The sequence below is a fragment of the Kwoniella shandongensis genome, chromosome 1 (assembly GCF_008629635.2).
Source record: "Kwoniella shandongensis chromosome 1, complete sequence".
NCBI classification, from domain to species: domain Eukaryota; kingdom Fungi; phylum Basidiomycota; class Tremellomycetes; order Tremellales; family Cryptococcaceae; genus Kwoniella; species Kwoniella shandongensis.
The window spans coordinates 1,730,618-1,754,809 of NC_089287.1; the positions used below are offsets into that span (position 1 = coordinate 1,730,618).

General features: G+C 49.7%; 11 protein-coding genes across 11 annotated transcripts; 7 read left to right on the forward strand and 4 right to left on the reverse strand.

Annotated features, from left to right (window-relative positions):
- Positions 1 to 88: 88 nt before the first annotated feature.
- CI109_100623 (uncharacterized protein) lies at positions 89 to 778 on the reverse strand (the record flags this gene model as incomplete). Its single annotated transcript, XM_032004617.1, has 1 exon — positions 89 to 778. The coding sequence occupies one exon, from the start codon at positions 776 to 778 to the stop codon at positions 89 to 91; it is 690 nt and encodes a 229-aa protein (XP_031861095.1).
- Positions 779 to 1,078: 300 nt separating this feature from the next.
- Positions 1,079 to 3,478, forward strand: CI109_100624 (uncharacterized protein; the record flags this gene model as incomplete). Its single annotated transcript, XM_032004616.1, has 5 exons — positions 1,079 to 1,156; positions 1,224 to 1,368; positions 1,429 to 1,606; positions 1,668 to 2,538; positions 2,600 to 3,478. 5 exons carry the CDS (start codon positions 1,079 to 1,081, stop codon positions 3,476 to 3,478), a joined length of 2,151 nt encoding a protein of 716 aa, XP_031861094.1.
- Positions 3,479 to 3,856: 378 nt separating this feature from the next.
- CI109_100625 (uncharacterized protein) lies at positions 3,857 to 6,447 on the forward strand (the record flags this gene model as incomplete). Its single annotated transcript, XM_032004615.2, has 5 exons — positions 3,857 to 4,272; positions 4,344 to 5,236; positions 5,307 to 5,690; positions 5,823 to 6,126; positions 6,189 to 6,447. The coding sequence occupies 5 exons, from the start codon at positions 3,857 to 3,859 to the stop codon at positions 6,445 to 6,447; spliced, it is 2,256 nt and encodes a 751-aa protein (XP_031861093.2).
- Positions 6,448 to 6,569: 122 nt separating this feature from the next.
- CI109_100626 (uncharacterized protein) lies at positions 6,570 to 8,461 on the reverse strand (the record flags this gene model as incomplete). The annotated part of the gene is made up of 8 exons (XM_032004614.1): positions 6,570 to 6,580; positions 6,645 to 6,798; positions 6,879 to 7,103; positions 7,165 to 7,571; positions 7,629 to 7,723; positions 7,783 to 7,981; positions 8,045 to 8,368; positions 8,446 to 8,461. 8 exons carry the CDS (start codon positions 8,459 to 8,461, stop codon positions 6,570 to 6,572), a joined length of 1,431 nt encoding a protein of 476 aa, XP_031861092.1.
- A 489-nt stretch (positions 8,462 to 8,950) lies between these two features.
- On the forward strand, positions 8,951 to 11,276 carry CI109_100627 (uncharacterized protein; the record flags this gene model as incomplete). The annotated part of the gene is made up of 4 exons (XM_032004613.1): positions 8,951 to 9,408; positions 9,478 to 10,567; positions 10,623 to 10,835; positions 10,905 to 11,276. 4 exons carry the CDS (start codon positions 8,951 to 8,953, stop codon positions 11,274 to 11,276), a joined length of 2,133 nt encoding a protein of 710 aa, XP_031861091.1.
- Positions 11,277 to 11,630: 354 nt separating this feature from the next.
- Positions 11,631 to 12,541, reverse strand: CI109_100628 (uncharacterized protein; the record flags this gene model as incomplete). Its single annotated transcript, XM_032004612.1, has 6 exons — positions 11,631 to 11,680; positions 11,763 to 11,839; positions 11,958 to 12,001; positions 12,090 to 12,187; positions 12,372 to 12,396; positions 12,461 to 12,541. 6 exons carry the CDS (start codon positions 12,539 to 12,541, stop codon positions 11,631 to 11,633), a joined length of 375 nt encoding a protein of 124 aa, XP_031861090.1.
- Positions 12,542 to 13,306: 765 nt separating this feature from the next.
- CI109_100629 (uncharacterized protein) lies at positions 13,307 to 15,385 on the forward strand (the record flags this gene model as incomplete). Its single annotated transcript, XM_032004611.1, has 3 exons — positions 13,307 to 13,352; positions 13,405 to 13,564; positions 13,636 to 15,385. The coding sequence occupies 3 exons, from the start codon at positions 13,307 to 13,309 to the stop codon at positions 15,383 to 15,385; spliced, it is 1,956 nt and encodes a 651-aa protein (XP_031861089.1).
- A 356-nt stretch (positions 15,386 to 15,741) lies between these two features.
- CI109_100630 (uncharacterized protein) lies at positions 15,742 to 17,292 on the forward strand (the record flags this gene model as incomplete). Its single annotated transcript, XM_032004610.1, has 8 exons — positions 15,742 to 15,762; positions 15,839 to 15,907; positions 15,974 to 16,040; positions 16,109 to 16,436; positions 16,541 to 16,633; positions 16,705 to 16,986; positions 17,058 to 17,217; positions 17,266 to 17,292. The coding sequence occupies 8 exons, from the start codon at positions 15,742 to 15,744 to the stop codon at positions 17,290 to 17,292; spliced, it is 1,047 nt and encodes a 348-aa protein (XP_031861088.1).
- Positions 17,293 to 17,585: 293 nt separating this feature from the next.
- On the reverse strand, positions 17,586 to 18,446 carry CI109_100631 (translation initiation factor SUI1; the record flags this gene model as incomplete). The annotated part of the gene is made up of 5 exons (XM_032004609.1): positions 17,586 to 17,598; positions 17,669 to 17,957; positions 18,024 to 18,098; positions 18,258 to 18,347; positions 18,434 to 18,446. The coding sequence occupies 5 exons, from the start codon at positions 18,444 to 18,446 to the stop codon at positions 17,586 to 17,588; spliced, it is 480 nt and encodes a 159-aa protein (XP_031861087.1).
- A 439-nt stretch (positions 18,447 to 18,885) lies between these two features.
- CI109_100632 (uncharacterized protein) lies at positions 18,886 to 19,799 on the forward strand (the record flags this gene model as incomplete). Its single annotated transcript, XM_032004608.1, has 2 exons — positions 18,886 to 19,030; positions 19,171 to 19,799. 2 exons carry the CDS (start codon positions 18,886 to 18,888, stop codon positions 19,797 to 19,799), a joined length of 774 nt encoding a protein of 257 aa, XP_031861086.1.
- A 539-nt stretch (positions 19,800 to 20,338) lies between these two features.
- Positions 20,339 to 23,872, forward strand: CI109_100633 (uncharacterized protein; the record flags this gene model as incomplete). The annotated part of the gene is made up of 7 exons (XM_032004607.1): positions 20,339 to 21,484; positions 21,545 to 21,720; positions 21,784 to 22,266; positions 22,325 to 22,674; positions 22,742 to 22,962; positions 23,031 to 23,314; positions 23,392 to 23,872. 7 exons carry the CDS (start codon positions 20,339 to 20,341, stop codon positions 23,870 to 23,872), a joined length of 3,141 nt encoding a protein of 1,046 aa, XP_031861085.1.
- Between the last annotated feature and the right edge of the window lie 320 nt (positions 23,873 to 24,192).

Below are 24,192 nucleotides of genomic sequence, written 5' to 3' on the forward strand. Positions count from 1 at the left end.
ATCAGATATCAGACTTGCAGCGTGCCTCGTCAATCGGCGATGTGAGCATATGCATATAGTAATGAGCCCTCCTGCCCCCCTCTTATCTCTAGTAGGTCTCCTCCGCGCTTCTCGCCTTCCTGCCAACGACCTCCTCATCCCTGTTTTCCCACTCCTTTGCATACTCGCTCACTGTCTTTCCCTTTGCTTCCACGTAATCCAACACACCTTCCAAACCAGGTTCCACCCTATCCATCCCACTCCCACCTCTTTCCCAAGTACCATAAAGTGCTTCTTGTACTCTCAATTCCCTATCACTGAGATACTGTTCATCCCTCCCTACTCCTCTTGCGGAATCACCTTTCTCCGACCACAATTTCTCGTGTCTCTTGAAAGTTCTTTGTACGGTCTCGGCTGGGAGGATCGTCCTTCCTTTAAGATCTAATCCTCTAGCTTCGGAAGATTTAGGTTTTTCAACCAAGTTCTCCATACCTCCAGGAGGATGAAGGGATTGGTTGAACTGGACCGATTGGGCGAAATCGTAATATCCTCGAAGGTAGACAGCCTTCGAAGTGTGTTTGAAAGCGTTCTCGAATCCGACAGGTAGATCTTGGGGGGTATGGAGGAAACCGGCGGAAGAGTGGTGTAATGAGATGAGAGAACGGAGCGTTGATGCAGGGAGTGTTCGACCATTCGATTTCTTGGGTGGGTACGAAGAGGAGGTTTTGGAAGGACCAGCGTGGGCGGGGGATGTGGATGCGGCCCGTCGAGCAGCTCGAGCAAGTGGTGAGGGATTCATCGTGTGCTGGCTGTGTAATGCGTTGATGGTACTCCGAAGAGAGCAGTAGAGATATGTCGATTGTATCCAATTCAACAGCTGGTGGACTTTTGGTTTCCAGCACCGGAGGAAATCTCCCCAGTCGTCTCTGGTGAGAATAAATGCCACATCATCCCCTTTTCAAAAGTCTGAAGTTGATCCGTCAGAAGTTGTCCACCTGGTCAACTTTTTGTATCTTGCACTTGCTCACATACGCAAAGTCGCAAATCACCATACAAACTTTTGGCACGGAAGCCTTCACTGAAGAGCACATCCTTCACGATGGACAAAGTCCAATTTCAGCTCGAAGCAACGCTTCCGGAGCTCAAGGATCTCTACGAGAAAGGGCTATTCACAAAGGTCAGTCAGATAGTCTGTTTCGTTTTGTTGTGAGGACATGCGTTCTGACTGTGGAGCCGTATAACAGAGCGAGATCAACCAAATTACCAAACGGAGGACGGCGTTGGAGACAGCTCTTATTCGACGAGTATCTAGAAAAGAGGATTTCTTCAAATACGCAGAATACGAGATCAACCTCGAACGATTGAGGAAAGTCAGATGGAAGAAGCTCAGTGAGTTACCTTGACCATGTACGATCGGGATGAGATTATTAGCTGACTGAATCACCGCAGAGTATCATCTAAACCCCCCACCTCCGTCCGCTTCGACGTACTCGTTGCCTAGACGAGCTCTGTACATCCTCAAAAGGGCGACGGTCAAGTTCCCTGGTGATTTGGCAGTGTGGTTGGCTTATGTCGAATATGCGAGTCGAGAAGGGATGAGGAAAGTTGTCGGGAAAGGATTGACAAAGTATGTAGCTCCCGTGAATCCGTGGAAGACGGATCGGCTGACAATGTACTCCTCCGAACAGTGCGCTCCAACATCACCCTACATCGTCCACCCTTTACCTCCTGCAGACCTACTACCACCTCCATCCTGGATCCGCTTTCCCTCGCTCTGCCATCCCATCCACATCGAAACTCGACTTACCCTCAGCTTCATCTTCCGACGAAGAGACACCCGCTTTCTCTATCGAGGGTATCACACCCGCTCGAACAACGCTGTTACTCGGTTTACGTCTTCTCCCCCAGTCGCGCGATTTATGGCGAGAATACATCAAGCTTGAGCTTGGTTGGGTGGAAGCGTTGAGACGGAGATGGAAAGTCTTGGGTCTCAAAGATGGGTTGGATGTCGCTGCTCCCACAGCGGAAGACTACGATGGTGATGTGGAAGCTTTAGTAGGAGGAGAGGGCGCTTTTGGACCCGAAGGCGAAGATGCAAGAAAGGCAATCCTTACAGGTCAACTCGTCGTTCATGCCCTGACTTCAGCTTTGGAGGCGATCCCGTCCAACACGACAAGAACTGAAACGGAAGGCGATGGGATGACATTCAGAGAAGAGTTGTTGCAACTGTTCCGACATTACCCAAGTCCGCTGAGGACGAAATGTCTCGGCGTGATGTACGACGATCTCGATATCATCGCCAAAGGCAACGACACCATGGCAGCTCGGGCGAAGCTGTTGAGCTTGACGAGAAATCTGTACGACAGAACGTACCAGGAGGAAGTGGAGGAGGATCAAGGACAGGTCGTATTGGAAGGAGTGGGATTGGTGGAGGAGATGGGTAGGATCGGAAAGGAAATCCGAAAGAGTGCAAAGGGTGGTCAGGGGACTGCTTGGTTGGAAGTTGCCGGAGAGTGGTTGGTGGATCAAATCGACGACTGTGCAGACAACGAACAGCTGGTAAGTGGACAATAACATAGGTAGAGATTGAAAGTAAAGCTAAACAATGTGATCGTTCCAGGGCGAATACCTTACGTCTATACTTTCCAGCTTAACGAAGCCTTCGCTCAACCCCCCTGCTTCTCTATTACTCAATCACCTCAACCTTGTCAACGGCTCGCCTTCACTTCTCACCACTGCGCGTTCCTACGCGTCCATACATCCTTCCAACCCGTCAATCCAACGGGTCCGCTTGGAAGCCGAAATTGCTGTTTCTTCGGATTCCGAGGTCACTCGCAAGTTATGTGAGGAGGTCGCGCGGGCTGTAACTCAGTCAGGGTTGTCAGAAGAGGACAAGGACGAAGTAGAACGGATATGGCAACTTTGGTCAGATTGGGAAGACACCCGAAACTCTATTGACCCAACAGAACTCGAATCTCGATGGAAGTATCTTCTTCGACAAACACAACGATTCGGTTCATCCATCCCTGAACTGCATGGAAATATGCTTTCACGATATATCATTTCGATGCGAGATCTTGCCGGTAGGAGGATCCCTCAGACTGTCAAACAAGTGTGTTCGATCTACAAGCCCACCTGGACGACATTCTTTGTCGTGTTTTTCGATCTTATCACGGCCGATCTGAACGGTGCGACTAACGGCTTGACGGCCGAAGAGATGAAATCGTACATGGATTCATGGCGAGCTGTGTGCAGTACGAAGCGTGAAAGAGCGGACGTCGCGACGAGTCATGTGGAGTGGTTGTTGTTGAGAGGCAAAGGAAGAGAAGCGTTTGATGTGAAGGAGACTTGTAGGAGAGAAGTAGGGGATGATGATGAAGCACTGGAGCATTTGGAATCAACTTGGAAGAAGTTGATAGATGAGGCTGAGGAGAGAAAGAGAGAGGCAGAGTCGGACGACGAGAACGCGGATGAGGATGAGGAGATGGATGAAGCTTGACGATAGATTTGAACGATAGAACTATCAGGGCATCTGCTGCCATGTATGCATACACCTAATGCGGTATCGTCTGCATATGAGCGCAATTTGATACACACATACACACAACCGCATGGTACCTCTTGTGCAGGCGATCCGTGCGTTGCGGATGAGTGGTCAGTGAAACGCCTTTATGCATTTATGCACCTATAAAACATATATCTCACATGGCTCAGAATACCTTTCCTAGTCCTTCTCTTTGTCGATCTGCGATATCATCATCCTCATCCGTGTCCCCGTATCTAATATAGAGGTGCGAGGGTGCAACTTCACCACACCTACATTTCGCTATCATCCTTTGTATTCGGGTTATTTTACCCGGAACCAAACACGACCGCGATGATCTTTCGTCACCTCCACCGAACTCAGTTATATCCAACCAGAATCTTGAAGCAAGCCAACTATCCACCAATATCATCTCCCAACCTATCTTTCGTGCTGCCAAGTAGGACTTCGTACCGACCACGCAGGTCGATGTCGCACTTGCGATCATCAAGTTCGGTGAGAAGAGGTATCACATCGCTCGCTCAAGGTATACAGGGCTCGTCGGAGGTGATCACATCAGCTTCGAATCAGTTTCCGAATTCGGATTTCCACCCGCAACAGAGGCTAGAGATGATCACCAACGCCAACACAAGTGATACAAGTGGAATCAAGTTCACCACAAAAGGGAGGAGTACATTAAACGATTTGGATCTGGGTATCGGAACTTGGGAAGGGAAGGCAGTATTCACTTCTGAACCTTCGACGGTCCGGTGAGTTGTTGTCGACCTAGTCGCAATGCAATGTGTCTGTTATGGTGGCCTGACCGTGCGATATCTCATAGCACTCCAAAATCCAAGTCTGCCTCTATCTCTACGTCAACCATTACTCCCAGATCTACCATCGCATCAGGCTCAGCATCATCACCTATTTCAATCGGATCATCATCCCCTTCCCCTACTGCTCTTCCCCGTCCTCGTGCAATACCGCATTTCACATCTCCTTTACCTCGAACTGCCTATACTCCTCCCCGACCTCAGACGACGCAGGGACCAGCCCAAAAGACTACTTTGCCAGGAACAGCCAGTGCGAGTGCGAGTGGCAGCGGGACTACAAGCCAAAAGGCTATACATCCTTTCTTCACACGAGCGCGATCCGTACCGACTCCTAGTCAACCTCGATTAGTCGCCCATTATTCAAGTACAGAGTCTAGTCAAACTAGTGAAGAAACTGCGTCAACTTCTACTACTTGGGAGAACAACAGTCGTAGTGGTCATACTCGCGACGTTGATATTGATCATCTTGCTGAAGCGGTTGAACAACTTGCAATGTCACGACCTCGTCAACCTCTGGTCGTTCCTCCCACTCTACCAGTAATCAAATCTCAAAGTAGCAACATTAAGGGGAAAGGGAAAGCTACACGGCCGATGGACAGTCTACCCTTGTTTCACTATTCACAGTATGATCCTCCCCCAAGTATAGTCTACACCACCTGCCCCTCGGAAGCGGACGATCTTGTCTCCTGTCTGAAGGGAAACGTCCTTGGTTTCGATCTTGAGTGGCCTCCAGCAGGGAAGTATAGAGTTCCCATACCTGGTGGTGGGACGATGGAGAAAAGAATCGGGATGAAATGGAATGAGACGTTGAAAAAGTATGAATGGGGTCAAGGGAGGACAGCTCTCGTTCAGCTATGCGATGAGAAGATGGTGATTCTTATCCATCTGGGAGAAAATACAGGTACATGTCACTCCAGTGCATCATCAAGCTTGGGTTCGTGAGCTGATGTGATTTTTGATACTTGGTGTAGATCTCCCCCAGAAGGTGATTGAGATCATACGCGATCCGTCGATCTACAAGCTCGGCGTGCAAGTAAAAGGCGATGGACAGAAACTCCTTCGAGATTTTCCCGAGCATTTCGATCCATTACCTTCTTCTAGTGACACCACCGAGCGTGGAGACAGCGAAGCTATCTCGGAAGTAGACAATCGACGTACACGCCACCGTGGTCCGTCTGGCCTACTCGAGCTCTCTCACATGGCTCGTGCGATCGATCCGATCACGGTAGGACCGGGAAGTACCCTGATCAAACTTGCGACTTTGTGTAGGACATATCTGGAAAAGGAGCTGGACAAGTCGGATGATGTGAGGAGAGGCAATTGGTTTGGAGTATTGGATCGAAGTCAAAGGGATTGTGAGTGACGGTTCTCATTTCTGCAACCGTCCCCTCTTCTTCTCGGGGGCGGTCACAGTTCTCGCGGCCAACGACTTAGGAACACATGTGAAAGTGAATCGTATGGCTGACGCACATGACTCGATATCGCAGACGCTGCAAACGATGTCTACTCTTCCTTGCAAATCTTCCTTAAGCTCCGCTCTTTAGCAGAACAACGGGGCATCCCACTCAACCTCGACTCATACTGCTCAAGCGTCGGTGTCCCCTTGACCCTGGCAAAACCAAAATCGGCCAATACGACGAACTCGACCGGTCCTGTTTTGGAGGGACTTACGATTCCCGAAGGGATCAAGCCTCCTTCGCCTGCTCAGTTGAGCGCTTTGACAAGTTTCTTGGAAGGCACGGGGATCGTAGAAATTGCTTCGACTAGAGGGATCAAGTTAAGCACAGCAGAGTGAGTCGATCGTTCGCTTCTGTGCTGAGAGAGAGACGTTCGCTGATGCACGTCGCTATCAGGAGCTATATCTGTAACTCTGTTCAGATCCTGGGTATCGAGGTTTTGCAAGATGAACATAAGAGGAGATTATGGGACGAGATCCCACAAGATAGTTGGACATGGAAGAGGTTTAAATCGTTATATGCGAGTTTGAAAGAGGAGATTGGGACGAGTACAATCGACGAAGCTGAGTCGGTCGTTTCCGATGATAAGGATGGGGTAAGCGACTCGACTACCAGCGAGAGTGATGAAGAAGTGGAAGAGGTGGAAATTAGATGACATTTTATACTGTAAAGGACGTATTTTTCATTGGCTTTATAGGTGCGGTCGAAATTGAACCCACGGTACATGCTATCTTGTGCATGCATCTTTCCAGATCCATCTACTGGTAGTAACGAAATCTACTTGCATCCTAGAGCGGGCAAATGAACATGGATCAGCTTTTGACGAACAATGCAAATTGCATGGTTACTCACTCTGATGAACGATCGACATTCCATGTTCTTCATATTCATCCTTTGTGACCCAAAGCTGGTGGAATGTTCCCAAACTCGCAAGGACTGATCCACCAACCCATGAAGCGTATTTCCTTTCAAAAGGAATCGTTGGTGAATGGATCTTTATCTTTTGCTACCAAAGAGAGACGGTGTCAGCTTACACATTCGTCGCATTGTCGGAAAAACGAAGAAACCGAAGCTGAAGGTACTCACACTCGGCATCAAAGCTGCCAACTCCACATCCAATCTCTCTGTCAGACCTCGAGTGAGCGAAGTGTTGCCTACCACCACGATGTTCTGTAACAGCGCAGCACGGACGTCTACGTCGCATGACATGATTGAGTCGTGGACGAGCTGTGAGAGCGATACGAGGTCTTTGAGAGAGTGCGAATGGTCCGAGTTCGGTGTGGCTCGGAGTGTCGCAGGTGGTTCGAAAGACTGGCCAGGCAAAACAAAACATCAGTGACTGGCATGAGATCTCTGCAGATCGATAACTGACCTGATCAAAGTAGTTCTTCGGGTCGAACAACGCCTCTGAGAACCTATATCTCTCGTCGCTAAATTGTTGTGTATAACCATCTGGGAATTCGTACAACACCTTCGGCAGATCGTTGGCGGTTTGGAAATCGAAACCTTTGTAATTTACGACCTCTGTACTGGCCTCTTTCCAACCTTCCACGACCGTGTTCTGTGCCCAAAGCTTCCACGAAGCTGTCGTGTGAGGTGCTCTGTCGTCTCGAAGAAGGGGTTTGGGTTGAACGCCGTTCTCAGCGGTGGGCACTCGTTTTGCGATGAGTTGACGGGGCAGAAGAGAAAGAGGGAAGGTTCGATCGCGAGAAGGGTTGGTGAAATGGTGATGTAATTGAGAGACGAGGAGTTGTGAACCAAGTGGTTGTCGCATCGTTCCTAATGGACGCGTTAGTGAAATGCAATGGACTCTGAAGTGGCTACCAGTAGACTTACCAGCTCGGAGAGCATAACCGTCAACAACGGGAACAGCGCTACTATTCGCATATCCCACATCCAGGACCAACGCTGTCGGTTTACCCGCCGCAAAGCTACAAACCACCAGCCACAGTCAGCTCTGGCTATCCTATCTTTACCCAATATAACTCACGCGGAAAGCACCCCGGATGAACCGAAATACAACGCTGGCATCTTCTCACCCTCAAACACCATCTCTGTGAGGGCTTGTCTAGCTTTCGGTGTGTTCCAAGCTGGTTCTGTAAGCATGAGCGGGTGTTCTGTCGGGTCGACGCAGAGTCGATCTCTGAGTATATGGTGGAGTAGAGCAGCAGCTGGTTCGGCGTCGTTTACTATACCAAAGAACAATATCAGCTATTCGTCCTTACCTTGTTACAGAGTAACAGACAACTCACCAACACCATCCAGCATGAAATTGTCAACTTCCATCCCCGGTCTCCACACTCCCACTCCATCGTCTCCAACGTAGAACCTCCTCCCAGTACCCTTCTTCACACTGCTCTCTGCTCCTTCTGGAGCAGGTTCCATACTGACGTCCTCTCCATTTGTGTGGCCTTCTCCGTTCCCATTCCCATTTGCAGCTGACGATGTGGAGGCAGGAGCCTCTTCGGTCGTGTAGCCATAGAATGATGGGGTGACGACGCGAGGACAATCTTCGCCTGCGTATCCGGCTCGGGTGGTTGCTGAACCAAAGTCGACAACAAGCGCCGAGACTTCGTCTGGAGGGGGAAACAGAGTCTCAGCTAGAGTCGCGGTGCCTCACAAGCGAGACACCAAGGATCTTGCATGGACTTACCTCCGTTGTAGACCATCCTGACAGAGAGCGATGATCAGTGTTTGTGGTCGCAGTGAATGGAGCTGAAGATGTAATAGAGGAGTGATTGAGGAAAGGTCATGTTGATTGTGTTATGAGAGTGCCGTATTAAGAGGTCGCGCGTTTCAGACATGTCATGACGTGGCATTCTATTTTCCACAAAGTCCCCTTACAGGCTCGTTGTTGCTGTTCTGTTCCTGCTGTTGGACATTATCTTCCACTGCTGCTGCTGCTGCTGCTTCTGTGTATTGACAACACAACCATTGTTTATAAAACACACACTGCATTCACTGCACCTGTCGCCGTTGAGAGCTCATTCCTATTCGTCTTGTTATTGTAACTGTTCTCAGTATTGTCATCATTTTTATCACTATAATCGACTGAGCTGTGGCTCTACACAAGTCTGTGCTCGCGCTACTCAAATAATTTGACTACGACCGAATCTCATCGCATCTTTCGCTCGCTCCGCTCTCACACTGGAAGCTCGATGCCTAACCATTCCACTGCGACCGCCTCTCTTCATGCTCTGACCGAGCGACTTGCTTCCCAATCACGTTCCCTCCATCCATTCATCAATTCTGGAGCTCTTCCTCCTAATTTCCCTTCGCCACAAGCTCTAGCTCATGCAGCTTCGGCATACAGACAACCTGCCCCTCCGCCACAATTACCTGCTATCCAACTTGCGGGTCGACATCAAGATCCGGTGATCTCGGACCAGAATCACGATCATGATAGCAGTAATGGGAATGGCAATGGGAATGGACATCAACCGAATGGGACAGGCGTAGGAGTGGTGAGATGTCAAGAAGGGAGAGCATGGCAAGAGAGCGATCGACATGCCGGTGAGAGATTGAGCAGGTTCTCAGATGAGGAGATGGATAGATTCGTAGATGATATGGGCAAGGTGTTGCGGAGGGAGTTTGATTGTTGGGTAGAACAGTGCTGGTGAGTTGGCTTCGCAGACTGCCTCAAGTTGGCGGATTGTAGCGTAGCTGACTGTGGTACTCGCTCTAGGCAAGAAGCATTCCATCATTTATTCACGCATACTTTGCCAAATCTTATCATACATCTGATCATGACGGGATCTACGCCGACATTCTTGCGACGGAAAGTTGTCTACGGCGGTCAATCGCTCGACCATCTATTCCAATCTCAAATGCTAAATCTGCTCTATGAAGAGCTCGAACTTCGACTTTCGGGTGGTCGACCACATGCCGAACCGGGTCCTAGCAATGCAGCCAGTCGAATGTCCCCCTTACCACTTCCTACTCCTGCGACAGCCACGCCTACTTCTCTCTTTAGAGACGGGGTGTGTTTCCATAATCTCGCTTATCATCATGGTATACCGGAAGAAGAGGACGATCACGGGCCGTGTCTATGTCAATTGACGACTTGTATGAACTGTTTTCATCAAGCAGCTCTGAGTCGACGAGGACCAGCCAGCTTGTTACCCTACGAATTGGTCGGTACGAGTGTTGCAGAGGGGTGGTTAGGGAATTTGGAGAATGAGGAACAGGCGATATCGAGACAACAGAGTTTGAGACGGAAAGCAACTACCAAAGCTAGTCTACCAGAGGGAAAAGGCTTTGTGCATAACCCAAAACCGAAACCGAATACACTAGCTTCCAACGGTACCGGCGGTGGTGGTGACCCAATTCAAATATTAACGAAACCACCGACGATATTCCCACATCCGCAAATGACCGACGTTCTAGCTGTGGAAGAACACTTACGATGGAGATTGAAAGAGATGGGAGCTTCAGATCCAGCTGTAGAAAGTCGATATGGACCGTCGACAAATTCACCAGCTGCTTTGGAAGGTATCGATCTGCCGGACGATATATCTGACGACGGATCAAGTGTTAAGAGTGGGAGTGGTGGTAGCGGTGCTGGAAGCAAAGGTGGGAAGATCGTCAAGGTTGCGAAAGGTAGAGGAAAGTTACGACGGATGATTGTTAATGCGAATGGGACGGTGCCAAAGAGCCATAAGGATGGGAACAAGGATGGAAAGAAGGCTGTCAATTATCTACCGAAAGAATGGGTCAATGAGGAACCAAGTCAACGGAATACGGCCATCGTACTGACGTTTCGTCATTTCGTCAAGGTGAGCCGGAACTTGATGAGAGCGGGGAAATATCCTACTGACGCTGCGTCACTAGCTGCTCCACCAAATATCCATGGCAGCGTCTCCGTTCTCATACCCTTCCTATGCCAAAGACATCGACGAATTACAACGTGTTCATCCGATAGCACTCTATCGACGATTGACAGAGCCCTCCGTGCAAAGACGGAATGACACGGGTGAATTGCGAGCTTGGCAGAACTGTATGGACAAATGGGCAGAGGAGTTGGGAGGCAAGGAGCGGAAGAAGGTGCGTTATCAGTCCGAGAAATAAAGTAGTACTTGGGCTGATTGCAGGACACTGCGGTCTTGCGTACAGGGTAACGACTTTATCAATGAGAAGAGCTATCTTGACGCTGTCACGCATTACACTCGCGCCATATCACTCGACGGCAAGAAAACAGTGTACTATTCCAACCGTGCGATCGCACTGAACAACTTGGGTCTACACGATCTAGCAGAGATAGATTGTAAACATCTCTTATCGAGAGATCCGAAGAACCAGAAAGCCTTATATCAACGTGCGTTGGCTCGGAAGGGAATGGGGAGATGGAGAGAAGCGGAGAATGATCTGAGAGAATTGTTGAAGCTCTCGGGGGATAATGAGAGTGCCAGGAATCTGTTAGCTGTAGTTAGACAACAGGTCGCAAAGCAACCAAAGCAGAGAGTAGAAGATGTCATGGACTTTTAAGTCCGTTGTGAGATCTTGTACCGTACGATATCAGTCACAAGGGGCTCCGTTGGACACTGCACGAACTCCCTTCGGAGAAACGACTCTTGTCGAACTGTCAGTAGTGCTTGATCACCTTACAGTAAGTATGAGGGCGAACGAAGGAACACGAAGCTAGTACACCCAAAAACCGAACACGCACAAAGGACACCTATTTTCATGTCCTCAAACGATGATATACAGTCTCCCAGACAGTCTGATCAGACGTCGTTGTTTGTCTTTCTCCTTCGAACGACCGATCTCATTTTGTCCAATTCCCTTCCCTCTCTCTCCCTCTTTGTAAGAATCTAAACCCAGCCACACAACGCATGCCGATTAACGTCTGACACCTTGGTTCGTCCTCGTTGTTCCTCGTCTGGCGTTGGCTGCGATCGCAAAGAAATGATATCAGCATTGCTTTAGACATAACTTCATATAACCTTCGCAGGAAGGGAGACATCAACTCACCTCGTTGAATGGTAGCACGTCCTCGAGCTGCACCGATACCTCGACCTCGCATAGCGTTAGGACCGACTCGCTTGAACCTGAATTAGCGGAAATATATTAGCACAGCGTTTCTCGGAAGGATAGGCTCTCGCAAACCAGAGTGGAGTAGGCGTGGTGGTGTTGAGCACACTGCTCATGTGGGCAAGTCTCACTCACATAGGGGCGTTTGCGAGAAGATCAGGAACGATGATGAATCGGATCTGTCAAGGTAGAACACTTAGTATCTCCATACATTTCCAACCTGTGCTGACCGGAGCTCGAGCAGTAGCTAAAAATGACCACACTTACCATACTACCTCGGATATACACCTGTTCCAACTGTGACACACGACCATCTCTCGCTGTGACGGTTATTTCTCGCAAAGAGATGTTGAGCGAGTCTTCAGCTGTGAGTCGGGGAGTGTGCGTAGATTATGAGATGTCGGTGATTTTGAGCAAGATGCGTTTGACGTTTTCGACATGAGCAATTGATTAGTCGATGGAAAGAAACGAGAAGTAGGAAGAAAGTGCACAAATCAACATCAGCATGCCATCCTCTATTCGTTCAATCAATCGTTGACCACCACTGACCCTCCATCAACTTTCCTCTGTACATCTGCAATTTGATTCAACATCAGCTACGTATACTCGAGCATCTGTATTAGTAGTGCCAAGCTCACCTCTCCAGTCTTCAGCTCAACAGTGATAATATGACCCAAAGACTCGTGTAAGAGCTTGACAGGTACACCCAAGTTTGCCATTTTGAACTAGTTCGTTTCCGTTGATCTAAGTCGAGTTAGGAGAGAGATACGATTATTCGATCCAGTTAGGTCGACGGGTGAGTTGATGCGTGAGTGGTCTAGTCTGTTTTGATGTATCAAGAGACGATGGATGGATTTTGAGGAAAGAGAAGTGAGCGTAGGAAGGACGAAGATGCAGCGAAGGTGTCAAGATGTAAAGTGGGTGACGTGAATAGTGTTTGGGGAGCGAGAGATATATAGGGTCGAATGTGGCGAATTGAGATTTCCCTCGAAGAGCTCGAGATGGGTGATGTTGTGATATATTCCGTCACTCGTATTCACTTTCACATCGTCTCTGCCTGGACATATAGCTATTATGAAATCTCCCTACATCGTGCTAGAAGCCTCGTCGTATCTCGCTTTGTCAGTATCCCTTTCAGCTGTACACTGTCGCGTCATGACCGTTTCCCCAATGGGCTAACAACGTTATTTGCGCCCGTCCGGGACGCGGCGCGTTTGACCTTCCTTTGACTAGTGTTCGGTGTACGCCTGACCATACCTTGACAACGAGACCGAACAATCGATGTTACGATGTCACCACGTTGCTTCTTAGTAACGTGAGGCACGTTGCCTCCACCTTCCGGGCAGGTCCTCGATCAAAAACCACTGATACAGATACTCTTACGAGCGCCCATTTCCATACTTACCCTTTCTGTGTTCCAACGTTGCTCATTCACTTCTTTACCTAACTACACCCCTCCTTCATGACTAGTATGATATGCTCCAATGCCAGCAAACTACAAGTTCAAGTGCCTCTGGCCAGGGTGTGATCGTGCGTATGATAGGATATCATTGCTGCAAAAGCACTTCTTGTACCATTGTAGGTTTCCTCCCCGTCACCTCATGCTCTTCGGGCATGGCAATGTACTCACTAAGCAACACAGTACCGGTGCCCAACAGTAATAATGGAAGAAGTAATCTACGATCACGATCGAGAGCTCGAGCCTCTACTCCGCACAGATCCAAGAGAGGAGATAAAAATGGGTGAGTTGGGTCAAGTCCCTCCTGCCCAGGGTAAATGCACGTAAAGAAGGCTGACGTGAGATCACGACAAGGTTCAAATCCAAGCGATACTTGGTGAGACTGGCTAGGGCTGGCGTCTCTACCTCGCACGTTGATGTCGATCAATGCTCTGTGATTGACCTACGATCCCCTTCGCCCTCACCTGACAATCCGACTCAGGTTACCGCGACGCCTCCCAACAGACATTGTCGACCTCCATCACGAGCGCAGAATGTATCAAGTCTCATGGAAAGGAATCACTTTGCCACGATCGAGAGAGATGGAAGTGACATCCTACTCTCTCCCGACACATCGGATGATGAGTTGCCCCCGCCGTCAAACCTCCTCTCCGGGCATCCTCCATATGCCACAGGACGACTCGCCAATAAGGCAAGAATGATCATCTCATCCGAATACCCGCCACCTCGCGAGATCTCAGCCACGTACAGCAGATCACATCAGCATCGACAACTGTCTTTGTCCCCCGATACACCTCCTCCAGAACACGATCAACATACGACCGTCCTCACGCCATGCGAGCACTCAGAGATACCCGCTACTGCATCTGCGCCATGTCAAAGACGACCAAGATGGGTAGTCGCAACTCCTACACCGCCTCCGAAGGAGTCCAATATCCAGCGCGGATCACCCTCGACTACGTCTTGCCCGGATGACGATATTGCCATGGAGATCGCGGCGCGCGAGCAATATGGAAACGATCAGACTCGACTGAGCGACGCTGATGATGAGGACGATCTTGATGTGAGGGAGGTGAGGGAGAGATTCGAACACTCCAAGAATCATCCAGAGGAGGTGGACGAACTCGATTTGACTGACGAGGAACGACCGACCACTCCTACGACTCCTCGTAGCGTCCCGAATGCGATCCTCGAGGCCAACTTGACCTCTCTCCTAGCCGATGGTGTATGTGTGGCGAGATGTCACAGGGAAGACGCGCAAGCCGAACATATTCCGATCACACCAATTCGTAAAGAACACAACATCGTACTCTCAGATACCGACACAGACAACGGTATGATTGACAGTCAGCTCACATCGACCTCACCGCAAATACCTCGTAGGCCGTCTCGATCATTCCGTTCGATGGAGGACGACATATCTCCTTTCACAAGTCTGTGGAGGATCGTCCCTCGTTGCGGAACTACATACCAAACACCACATGCGGCTCAGCCGACTAGCCCCTGTCCCTTGCCTTCCACAACGGAGATTGAGAAGATGGACAGTATCGAGTGGGATCTTGGAAGGAGGAGAAATGCTTTGGATCGATTTATCTATGCTGCGAAGAATGCGTTGGTCGAGGATTCATTTTCAACACACTTTCCCTCTCAGACTCCCGAAAGCCCCCAAAGAGGTCAAGATCGCATCAAGCATCATGTTTCGCTCGGCATGGAAACCAATGATCGTGCAGTCTTCCCTCCTACCGGGTACAATACTTCTTGTGCTCGCGTGAAATCTAACAGCCGTCTCGAAGGAGATGAGACCACAAAATGCGACGAGTCGGAACGTGCCAACCTAGTCGCCATGGCGACACACGTCCTTATATGTTCGACTGCTCAGCTCTCGTCTCCTATCTACGACACTGGCGTCGCAAGCGAGAAATGTGAACAATGGATCGACGTAGAAAGGACAAGGGGGCTGGCCACGGAACTGCTGGATTTGATGAGTAGTCTGCAAGAGGAAGGTAAAGAAGTCGGAGGCAGCTTGCTAGAAGGAAGGACTTTGAATCACGGTTCAAGTTTAGTGAAGACCCTTGCGACCATTTGGGGAGTTGAGCAGCGCTGAAGGCATGGGGGAAGAGCGAGCGCCATATACAATTAGTACAATCGAAAAGCGGTACAATGATTCGGCTGCACAGTAGGTCACCATCACCATTGTACTGCCATCACTCAGATCATCAATGGATGATACACATGCATCATATGGTCGCAGGTCTGGTAACTTTCCTGCCTGGGCCACACCATGTATACTGATATTGCCACTTTGCTCCATTGTAGTGCCACTGACCGGGTATGAGACGCGTCCGACTCGTCCACTCGACAACAACATTACAATCCTCGATTCTCCTTTCCTCTTTCCTTCTTCTTCACTTTCATATTGGTGTTTCCATTCCTTTCGCATGATCATTTGTCCCTCACAGGATGGCGAACAGCGACTTACCTGTATGTGGACAACCATTCTGTCCATTCTCGTTCGCACAACCCGTAATCCTTCCCGCTCATCTTTTCGATATCACAGGTTCTCATAGCAGAGACTAACGATGTCCGCCCTTTCGCTCGGCTTCTACGCGGTATAGGGCTGAAGCATGTGAGCTGAGTATTTCGGATCGGTTCGATATTAGCTGACAGACCTTTGCGCTCCTTTGCGCCGCAGAATGCAGTGATGGAGATTTCGGAAGCGGGTTTCGCAGTGACGGTGGAAGAGGTCCGAACGTTATGTGGTGAGTGTGCCGCTTTCCTTCGACCGTCTGTTGATCTCAGAGCTGATTTTTGGTGTCTTACTGCGTAGCCATCGCATGGATTCCTACCAATCTATTCACTTCATTCACGTACAATCCACCCTCCACGCCTGCTACATTCGAACTTTCCCTCGATGCTCTACTTCAATGTCTCAACATATTCGGTAACGCTGGGTCGAGCGCTATGTCTTCAGGTGCAGGTGGTGGTGGGAGGGGGAAGAGACGTTGGGCTGGAGAAGGTGAAGTAGGACCTGGGGGAGGTGGAGATGATGTTGAAGATGTCGGGGAGAGAAGGAGAGGTGGTGGTGGCGGCGGGGAGAAAAGGACAGGGATGAGAATGGAATGGAAAGGTCTAGGCTATGACCTGAGTATACTTCTGTGAGTTGCTTTTGGTTCCGACATCATCAGAGTGTAGCTCGCGGACGTGAAAAGCAAGGGAAGAGAGGAACAAGCACGGACTGGAGCTGATTTGCCATCTCAAGGTCGGACGATGCGAGAGGTCCGACAACAACTTGTAATCTCAAGACACTCGAGCCTGAAGAACTCATGAATGCGCAATTTGACCCAGATCAGACGTAAGTTCGGCTATCAATACCCTCCGGGCTGCTGAGCTGCGCCGATCGTTGACGCTATCTTTCCTCCTCAGCGCTCTCTACCTGATCATGAAATCAGAGTGGTTCCGCGACGCTCTCCTTGATCTTCCTCCCTCATCAACTCGAATAACCCTCCTTGCTACTCCTCCTAAAGAATCGGTTCCGCCCCATCAACCCGACGCGACGATCTCGTCGAACGGGAGACATCGTCATCGTGCAGAAGTGGGACAGTTTAGTATACAGAGCGAAGGCGATTTCGGTATGACAGAGTTGGATTATCCGAATGATAAGGAGGTCATGGACAAGTTTGATTGTGAGAAGAGGGTTTCGTTCAGGTGAGCCATACCGCTGCCGAGTGATTGGGATGAACCACGAAGGTCAGATTTGGCTGATCCGAATCTTATAGCTATCACTCGTCGCATTTCGCATTGCTACATCGGGCATTGCATCAATCCGTTAAGATATGTCTTCAGATCGAACACAGCGGTTTCCTCTGCGTGCAGATTATGATGCCGCTCGGTGAAGGGGTGCCCGTAGGAGGACATTCGGGCATCCTCGAGTTCAAGGTGAGCCAAGCCATGTGGGTAAAAGAGTGTGGCTGATCGCAAACCCAGATGCACGCGTTGGAAGAAGAGGACTAAGCCCACTGGATCCTACTTGTTATCTCATCACGTCAAGACAGCATCGGATTCCCAATCAGTGACCAATGTACTATAGTTTTTCGTTATATTCCCTGCACATAGATATCTCATGCAAGATGATTCCAGCCCACATACGAAATATAATGATTCATGCGAGACGACGAACGGAGACTGAACGAAAGCTATGAGGAGAACGATACACTGATGAATTGGCCATATCTTATGGTATGGCTAAAGCAGGACAGAGGAAAGCTCGCCGGCGCGGCAGTATATCGATGTCGCAAGGTTCTGGCTTAGTAACCGTGGCTGCGATGATAAGATTGTCAGCTTTCAGACTCTTCTTTGAATGATTGTCAGAAATCGGACGAAGACTCACATGACGATCAAATCCTTTGCCTCCTTGGCGCTGACAATACCCATATCGATCAAGAACTGCTTTGCGGCAATTCTTTGATCGCCTTGAAGCTGGATAACATCACCATGGTTGGCCTTGACACCAGCCGGTGCAGGAGAATCGTCTTCTCCATTCGCTTCTTCGGCTTTGACGACGGTACCGTTACATGCGAATTTGGTCTTCATCGCTTTGACAATCTTGGTAAGGTTGAATTTCTTGTCAATACCTTGGATAGTCGTAAGGGTCTTTCGACCGTTTCGCTGCTGGAGACCTAAGAAACGAGGGACAAGTTAGTTTTGAAGTGACAGATCACGATTGAGGTAAAGACTGAACGTACGGATGTGAATCTTGTCATTTTTGCTACCGACAGCCTTTTCAATGGCAGGTGTATCGTTGACAGGGGCAAAGGGGTCTAGAAGCGTCAATCCACAAGTCAGTAACAGTCTTTACAGTGAACCTCAACCACACAACCGATAGCTTCTTATCGGGGGACAGCCAGATGAACGACGCCCGTGATGTTCAAGATCTGCCAAACCCTCCTGCGCTTGTCTTTCACCAAACAACAACTCACCAAATGCAGGACCTAGGTTCTCGACCCCAGCATCTCCAGCCGGGGCCTTTGATTTCTTGGAAGTGGCTTCCACTTTGTCCTTTGTGACGGCTACGTCCAAATACTTTGTCAGCACAGTACCACTCCAACTGAACTCGCACGACCAGGACGAGACTGCGGCGCGTGTTATTACTCACTTGTCGTGCTCATTCAAAAGTTTGGCGTGAAGAGGGCTTTGAGATTTATGTGATTGCGCTTTATGAACAAAGAGCGGAGTGAAGGTGAGAGAAGACTGAGTGGTGAGTTGTGATAACGATCCAAAAGAGAAGAAGTGGATGGAAAGAATGTCTCAATCAATGGAAGCCACTATGCATCCACACCCCGTGAATGGCAGTGAGCAGTGACAAACGAGCGGCGACAAAGAAAGGGGGGTCGCAAATCTAATTTGACATCCCATATAAGAACTGTATGTTGTTGCTAGTAGTAAGGGAACGGGATTATGGAATGTGGCACTTCTTGCCACTGATTCCATGTTGCTCACAGTGGAGGTTGATCGTTGATTTTGATTTTTCAACATTGACCATTGTGAACATCACTATCAACCCACAAACTCTATATACAACTACAAGCTCAAGTCCGGACTGAGACCATGCCACGAGTCACTAAGAAGCAAAAGGAAGCGGGTGTGAAGCCCAAGCCGAAAGTTCAGGCCAAATCGGGCTACAATGCAGGTGCTAAACAGGGGTTCAAGGTGGGACCGTCGAAAGCACCTCGCGATGCGTATCTTGGCAAGGGTGAGTGGGAGGGCGTGTCTACATCCATATCCCATGTGACGAGTATTCCTGCGTGCTCCGCCTGCTTTCCACATCTTCTCATCATCGGGTCATGAAATTATTCAGCTAATATACCAACCATACTTGCCTCTCCCTCATAGCCAAAAAGATCAAGGCGGATCTGATTCAACGAGCGAAGATGAAGAAACAATATGCCAAAGTGCTCAAGTCCGAAGGAATGGCGAGTGATCGACTAGGCGACGGAACAAGACGGCGTGGCGAGCGTGACGATAACAGCTCCAAAAAGGGTGGTAGACCTGTCCAACGAGCTGGATCTAGTTCTGGTTCTGGTTCGGAAGACGGGGGAGATAGTAGTGATGAGGAGCGAGGGGAGAAGAAAGGTGGAAGGGTGACGGATACCAAACGAGTAGAAAGTAGAGCTGGACCATCAAACTATTCATCTTCAACTGTATTGTCATTGTCAAAACGACCAGCACCTCGATCGGAAAACCGACCGCAATCGCAATCGCAATCGCAGCGACCCACACAACCGCCAAAACCGAAAGTTAGAGCATTATCACCATCTCCTCCTCCTTCCGCCAACCCGTCCGCTACTACTGAGTCCAAAACCTCGTTCAGACAAATAAAGCGAGAAGCGTTCTCGAAATACCACAAACCGAAAGATGTGCCGACGGTCGCGAGTTACGGAGGAGGGAAGAGGGGACAACCGAATATGGGAGCTAGGATGGGAGCGTTGTTGGAGAAGATCAAAATGGACAAAGGGCGATGAAGAGGTGCGCTTGAGGTTTGACCGCGACTGAGCCGAGATGATTGCGAAGAATGGTCACAGCGGACAACGAAGTCTTCTTCAAGTGGGCAACAAGGCTGTCAGTCCCTCATGCATGTTGTAATATCATTTCCATTACCTGGGCATTAGTCTCCGCGGAGAAATGACTTCCTATCGCTGTCTTTGCGGCCCTCCTCCATGAGGAGATCTCCTTGCTGTGGATGGAGCTAAGCAAACGTATCGTGACCTCGTACTCTGTTAGTGATTAGATCCAATCTTTTGCAACCGGTCACTGGCCCGTTGCTGTACAAAGGTAACCTAATCAAGCAGCTGAGCATCGTATACAAACGTTGTGGTAACCATGATTCCGTGCTTGCGGTCAACCAGCTTTCGGAATTCGGACTCGGTACTTGCCGAAGCAAATTGATCCCGTCTTCGCTCTCGCCGGCTATTTCAACCGAACTTCATATTGACAATATCCATGTCCATCTCAACATTCGGCATCTCCTCCTACTTAATATTATACATTGAAGGATACCAGCATGGCTGATAGGCAAGATCGGTCAGAGGTCCGAAAACCGTACAATCAGTACGACGCTTATCGCGAAGGAGACACTTCGTCAGCTGCGTTACAGCAACAGAGAGGATCAAGCACCTCTTCATATCCGCCACCGCCGCCTCCACCTCGAGTCGGGACATCGGCAACGCATCAAGGAGAATATGAGGTCGAGGCTCGGCGGGACGGGGCTACAGCTTCAGGTGAAGAATATGACAACTCTGAGGAACACGATGAGACGGGATTACATCGTCACAAAAACCCGAAGAAGCGATCACGTTCAACAGCCAGTCCGTCCGGGACGATCAATCGCAAACCCAGGCTTTCTACCGACACCAACACCGACGTCAATTCCCAGGAACAACGTACGGTGACTCCGCCGTCTACGTCTGGGGATCGGGGACATGGACAGGGCGATGGTCCGCGACGAGCCGCTCAAGCTTGTCTACGATGTCGTAAACAGAAACTCAAATGTATTGGCGGATGGCCTTGCAATCGGTGTACGAAATCGAAACATGTTTGCGATTTCGGGACAAGACCCGATGGAGGGTACGGTGGTCCATCGAATCGTGATGGTGATAGTAATGCGAGGTTGGAACAGTTGGAAAGTAGCGTTGCGAACCTTTTAGCAGGGTTGTCTAGATCTGGCGCAGGAGCTGGAGCTGCTGGAGGATACTCTGACAACGGACTATTCGACTCGGTGCGACGAAAAGGATCGGACGGATTCGACCCCAAGCTTGTTGCCCCATTTCAGTCCCAACAGTCAGCGTCATGGACTACAGACATATCAGCACCTAGACGTTCCCTCGATTCAACAGCAATGAGACTGCCATTTCAGGGAGCTCCGGCTTTGGCGATGTCACCCGACGACCTGGAACGTCAAACAGCTCCTCATGTGAGGTTTACTTCGTCTCCGAATGCTACATTCATCCTCCCACAAGTCCACTCACCTTCGGCCTTCTCTTCGAACGGGACTGGGCCAAGTCCTGCAAGCGGTGGAGTAGGAAGGAGCGATTCTATCAGGAGTGACGAGAGACGACATATGGGCAAAGGCCAGAAAGCAGAGGAGCGATTGGCCACAGCCACTGAAGGAGATTTCGATGAAGCCCCTTTCAAGGCGTTGGTATACCAAGTGAGCACGACCCCCCTTCTAGACATTGCTCAATGTAGTACTCATACACCCTGTTCTCAGCCCGCTGTGTGGGACAATCGGGAGCAATCGAGAAGAAGCTCGCCTTTGCTTAGTCAACCTCAGAGTCGAGATGAACCGCTGCCTGGGACTTATGACAAACGCGTGATGCGAGATAGAGATGATCCAGTCAATACGAATCTAGTAGATATCCATATGGCCCATACGCTTTTTGACTTGTGAGTCACCCTGCTTTACTTCCAAAAAACATGATGTGGACCACTGACGCTGGCGTTGCACAGCTTCGTAGACCACTGTCATCCATTCCTGCCTGTGGTCAATGTTGCTCTCGATGACGCATTCAACACTATCCGGCAATCACCGTTCCTCATCTCGGCAATAGTAGCAGTTGCAGCTCGATTCTACATTCGTTTCACTTCACGATCTTCTCCAGGTGCACATTCACCGCTCGACCCATCTATCCCTGCTCGACTAGTCAATCTTGCCGAAGCGCATCTCGGCAACACTCTTCTGAGGAAGCAACATGCACTATCAGATGTGCAAGCGGTATTGCTACTTGCAGCCTGGGGACTGCAGAGTGGTGGAAGAGGACCTGACGCATGGGTCGTGACGGGTCATGCGGCAAGGATAGCTAGGAGACTTGGCGTGCAGAAGGTCTTGGGTCAGGCGGCTGAGATGGCAAAGGTCACGAAGCCTGGGACGGAGGGGTGGGACAAGTTGGATGCGTTCATGCCGCAATGGAGAACATGGCTTTGTTGGTTTTGGTGAGTCACGCAGATCCCCTCGGACTGCATACTGATAGCTGTAACTGTCTTGGCTCAGTTTCGACGGTTTCTTATCGCTCGGCTTTGGCAGACCCCAAAGTACACAATTCGAAACGACCGACGAGCAAAGTTTCCTCCAGATTCGAATCAATCAAACCCTCCCCCGACCGGGAAGCACTTCCTCCATCTCGCTCTACGGCGACGTATATATCGCTGGTCAAGTGCAACTTACCCAGATCGGGAGGGACCTGGTCAATTGGGGAGAGATGTTGGCTGATCCCAAATCTGCATTATGGGCTGATCGGAGAAGGGCGGATATGTTCCAAGATAAAGAGTTGAGTGTGAAGAGTATGTTCAAAGATCTGAATGCGAGGTTGGACGAGTGGTCCAAGTTGTGGGTGTGGAGCGGTGAGTGATGGAGGAAACCCATAGAATTGTAGACACAATTGCTTACACTAACATATATTGCTTGTAGGCTCGCCATACACGCTCTACCTCGGTTCATCAGCAAGGATTGCACGACTTCAAGCCGATCACATGAGACTATGCCTCAATTCATTCGCGCTCAAATCTGGTCCGGATGAAGACCCGTATGTTGCGCAGTGCTTGAAGAAGGCCTTGAACGCTGCGATGAGCACGATCCAAACGCATTACGAGTCGAGTCAGACCGACATGGCTTTAAGCTTTGCCACGGACGTGAGTGCGCGAGTGTCGCTATCTGTACAAAGGCGCCGGAGGATACTGATGTTTTGGGTCTGATGTAGTACCTTACTATCACACTTGCCCAAGCTGCCGTCTTTCTTGTGCGAATGACCAAAGCCTCTCCTACCACGCAGCGAACATCAAATATCGACCCATCTGTGATTGCGCATTATCTCAAAATGAGTATCGATCTTCTCGAAGTTGGAGAGATGAGTGAGACTCGTCTATCGACCTATCTCGCCAAGACGATAAGGGATATTGCGAGAGCGGCAGATATTTTGGGCTTGGGACCGCCATCAGGGGAAGGTAATGATGAGACGGGACAAGGACAGGGACAAGGTCAAAGGTGAGTCAAAGCTTGTCCTCAGGTCTGATATTCCTGATTTGAGTCTATTCTGATCTGTTCCGTCGTTACCATTGTAGTCGTCCGTCATCATCGCATGATAACACGACAACGACGCAATTCGACTCCCAAAACCAACCTGATTTGAGCTCTTTCGATATGGATTCGTTCCTCCAGTTCGAATCGCAGCTCGATCTTGGCTATCTCCTCGGTTTACCAGGCGACAATTCTGCTCTCTTCTCCGGTCTGGGTCTAGGTCTGGGAGGGACAATGACGCCTATCTCGAATAGTCTAGGTACGACGAACACCTCCACACTGATCTCTGGGTTAGGGGTAGATACAGGTGGATTCGAAGGTGCATCCTTTGTCGGACCAGGACAAGGATCGGGATCGGGATCGGGAACTTTTAACGGACTCAGTTCCGAATTCTCCTATGGGATGAGTGGGATCGGAAGTGTATTTGGTGGTATGGGCATGGTCAATGGTAATGGTTCCAATTGGGGTTATGCCTCCGAACCAACAGGATCGGGACCAGGACCAGATGATAGTGGGACATCTTAGCGGCGCATCTATCCTTTTTGATTTGATATTGATAATGATAAAGATTGCATTCAAACACATAATTTCACAACGAGTCGCAAACGATAAAGATATAAACAACATGCTCCAATCGTGATAGAAACAAAGAAGAACTAAAACAGCGTCAGACACCTTGTGACCGACGTGTGTCGAAATGACCTGTTCGACTTTTGCTTTTGTGTTCTGGCCGACCAATATCATTGCACCTCCTCTTTCCCCTCCTGCACTAATCCTGCACACCCCTCCATCAAAGCGCACTTCATCTCCTTTCAAGTCATACTAGAACTTTCCACTTCCAGTAG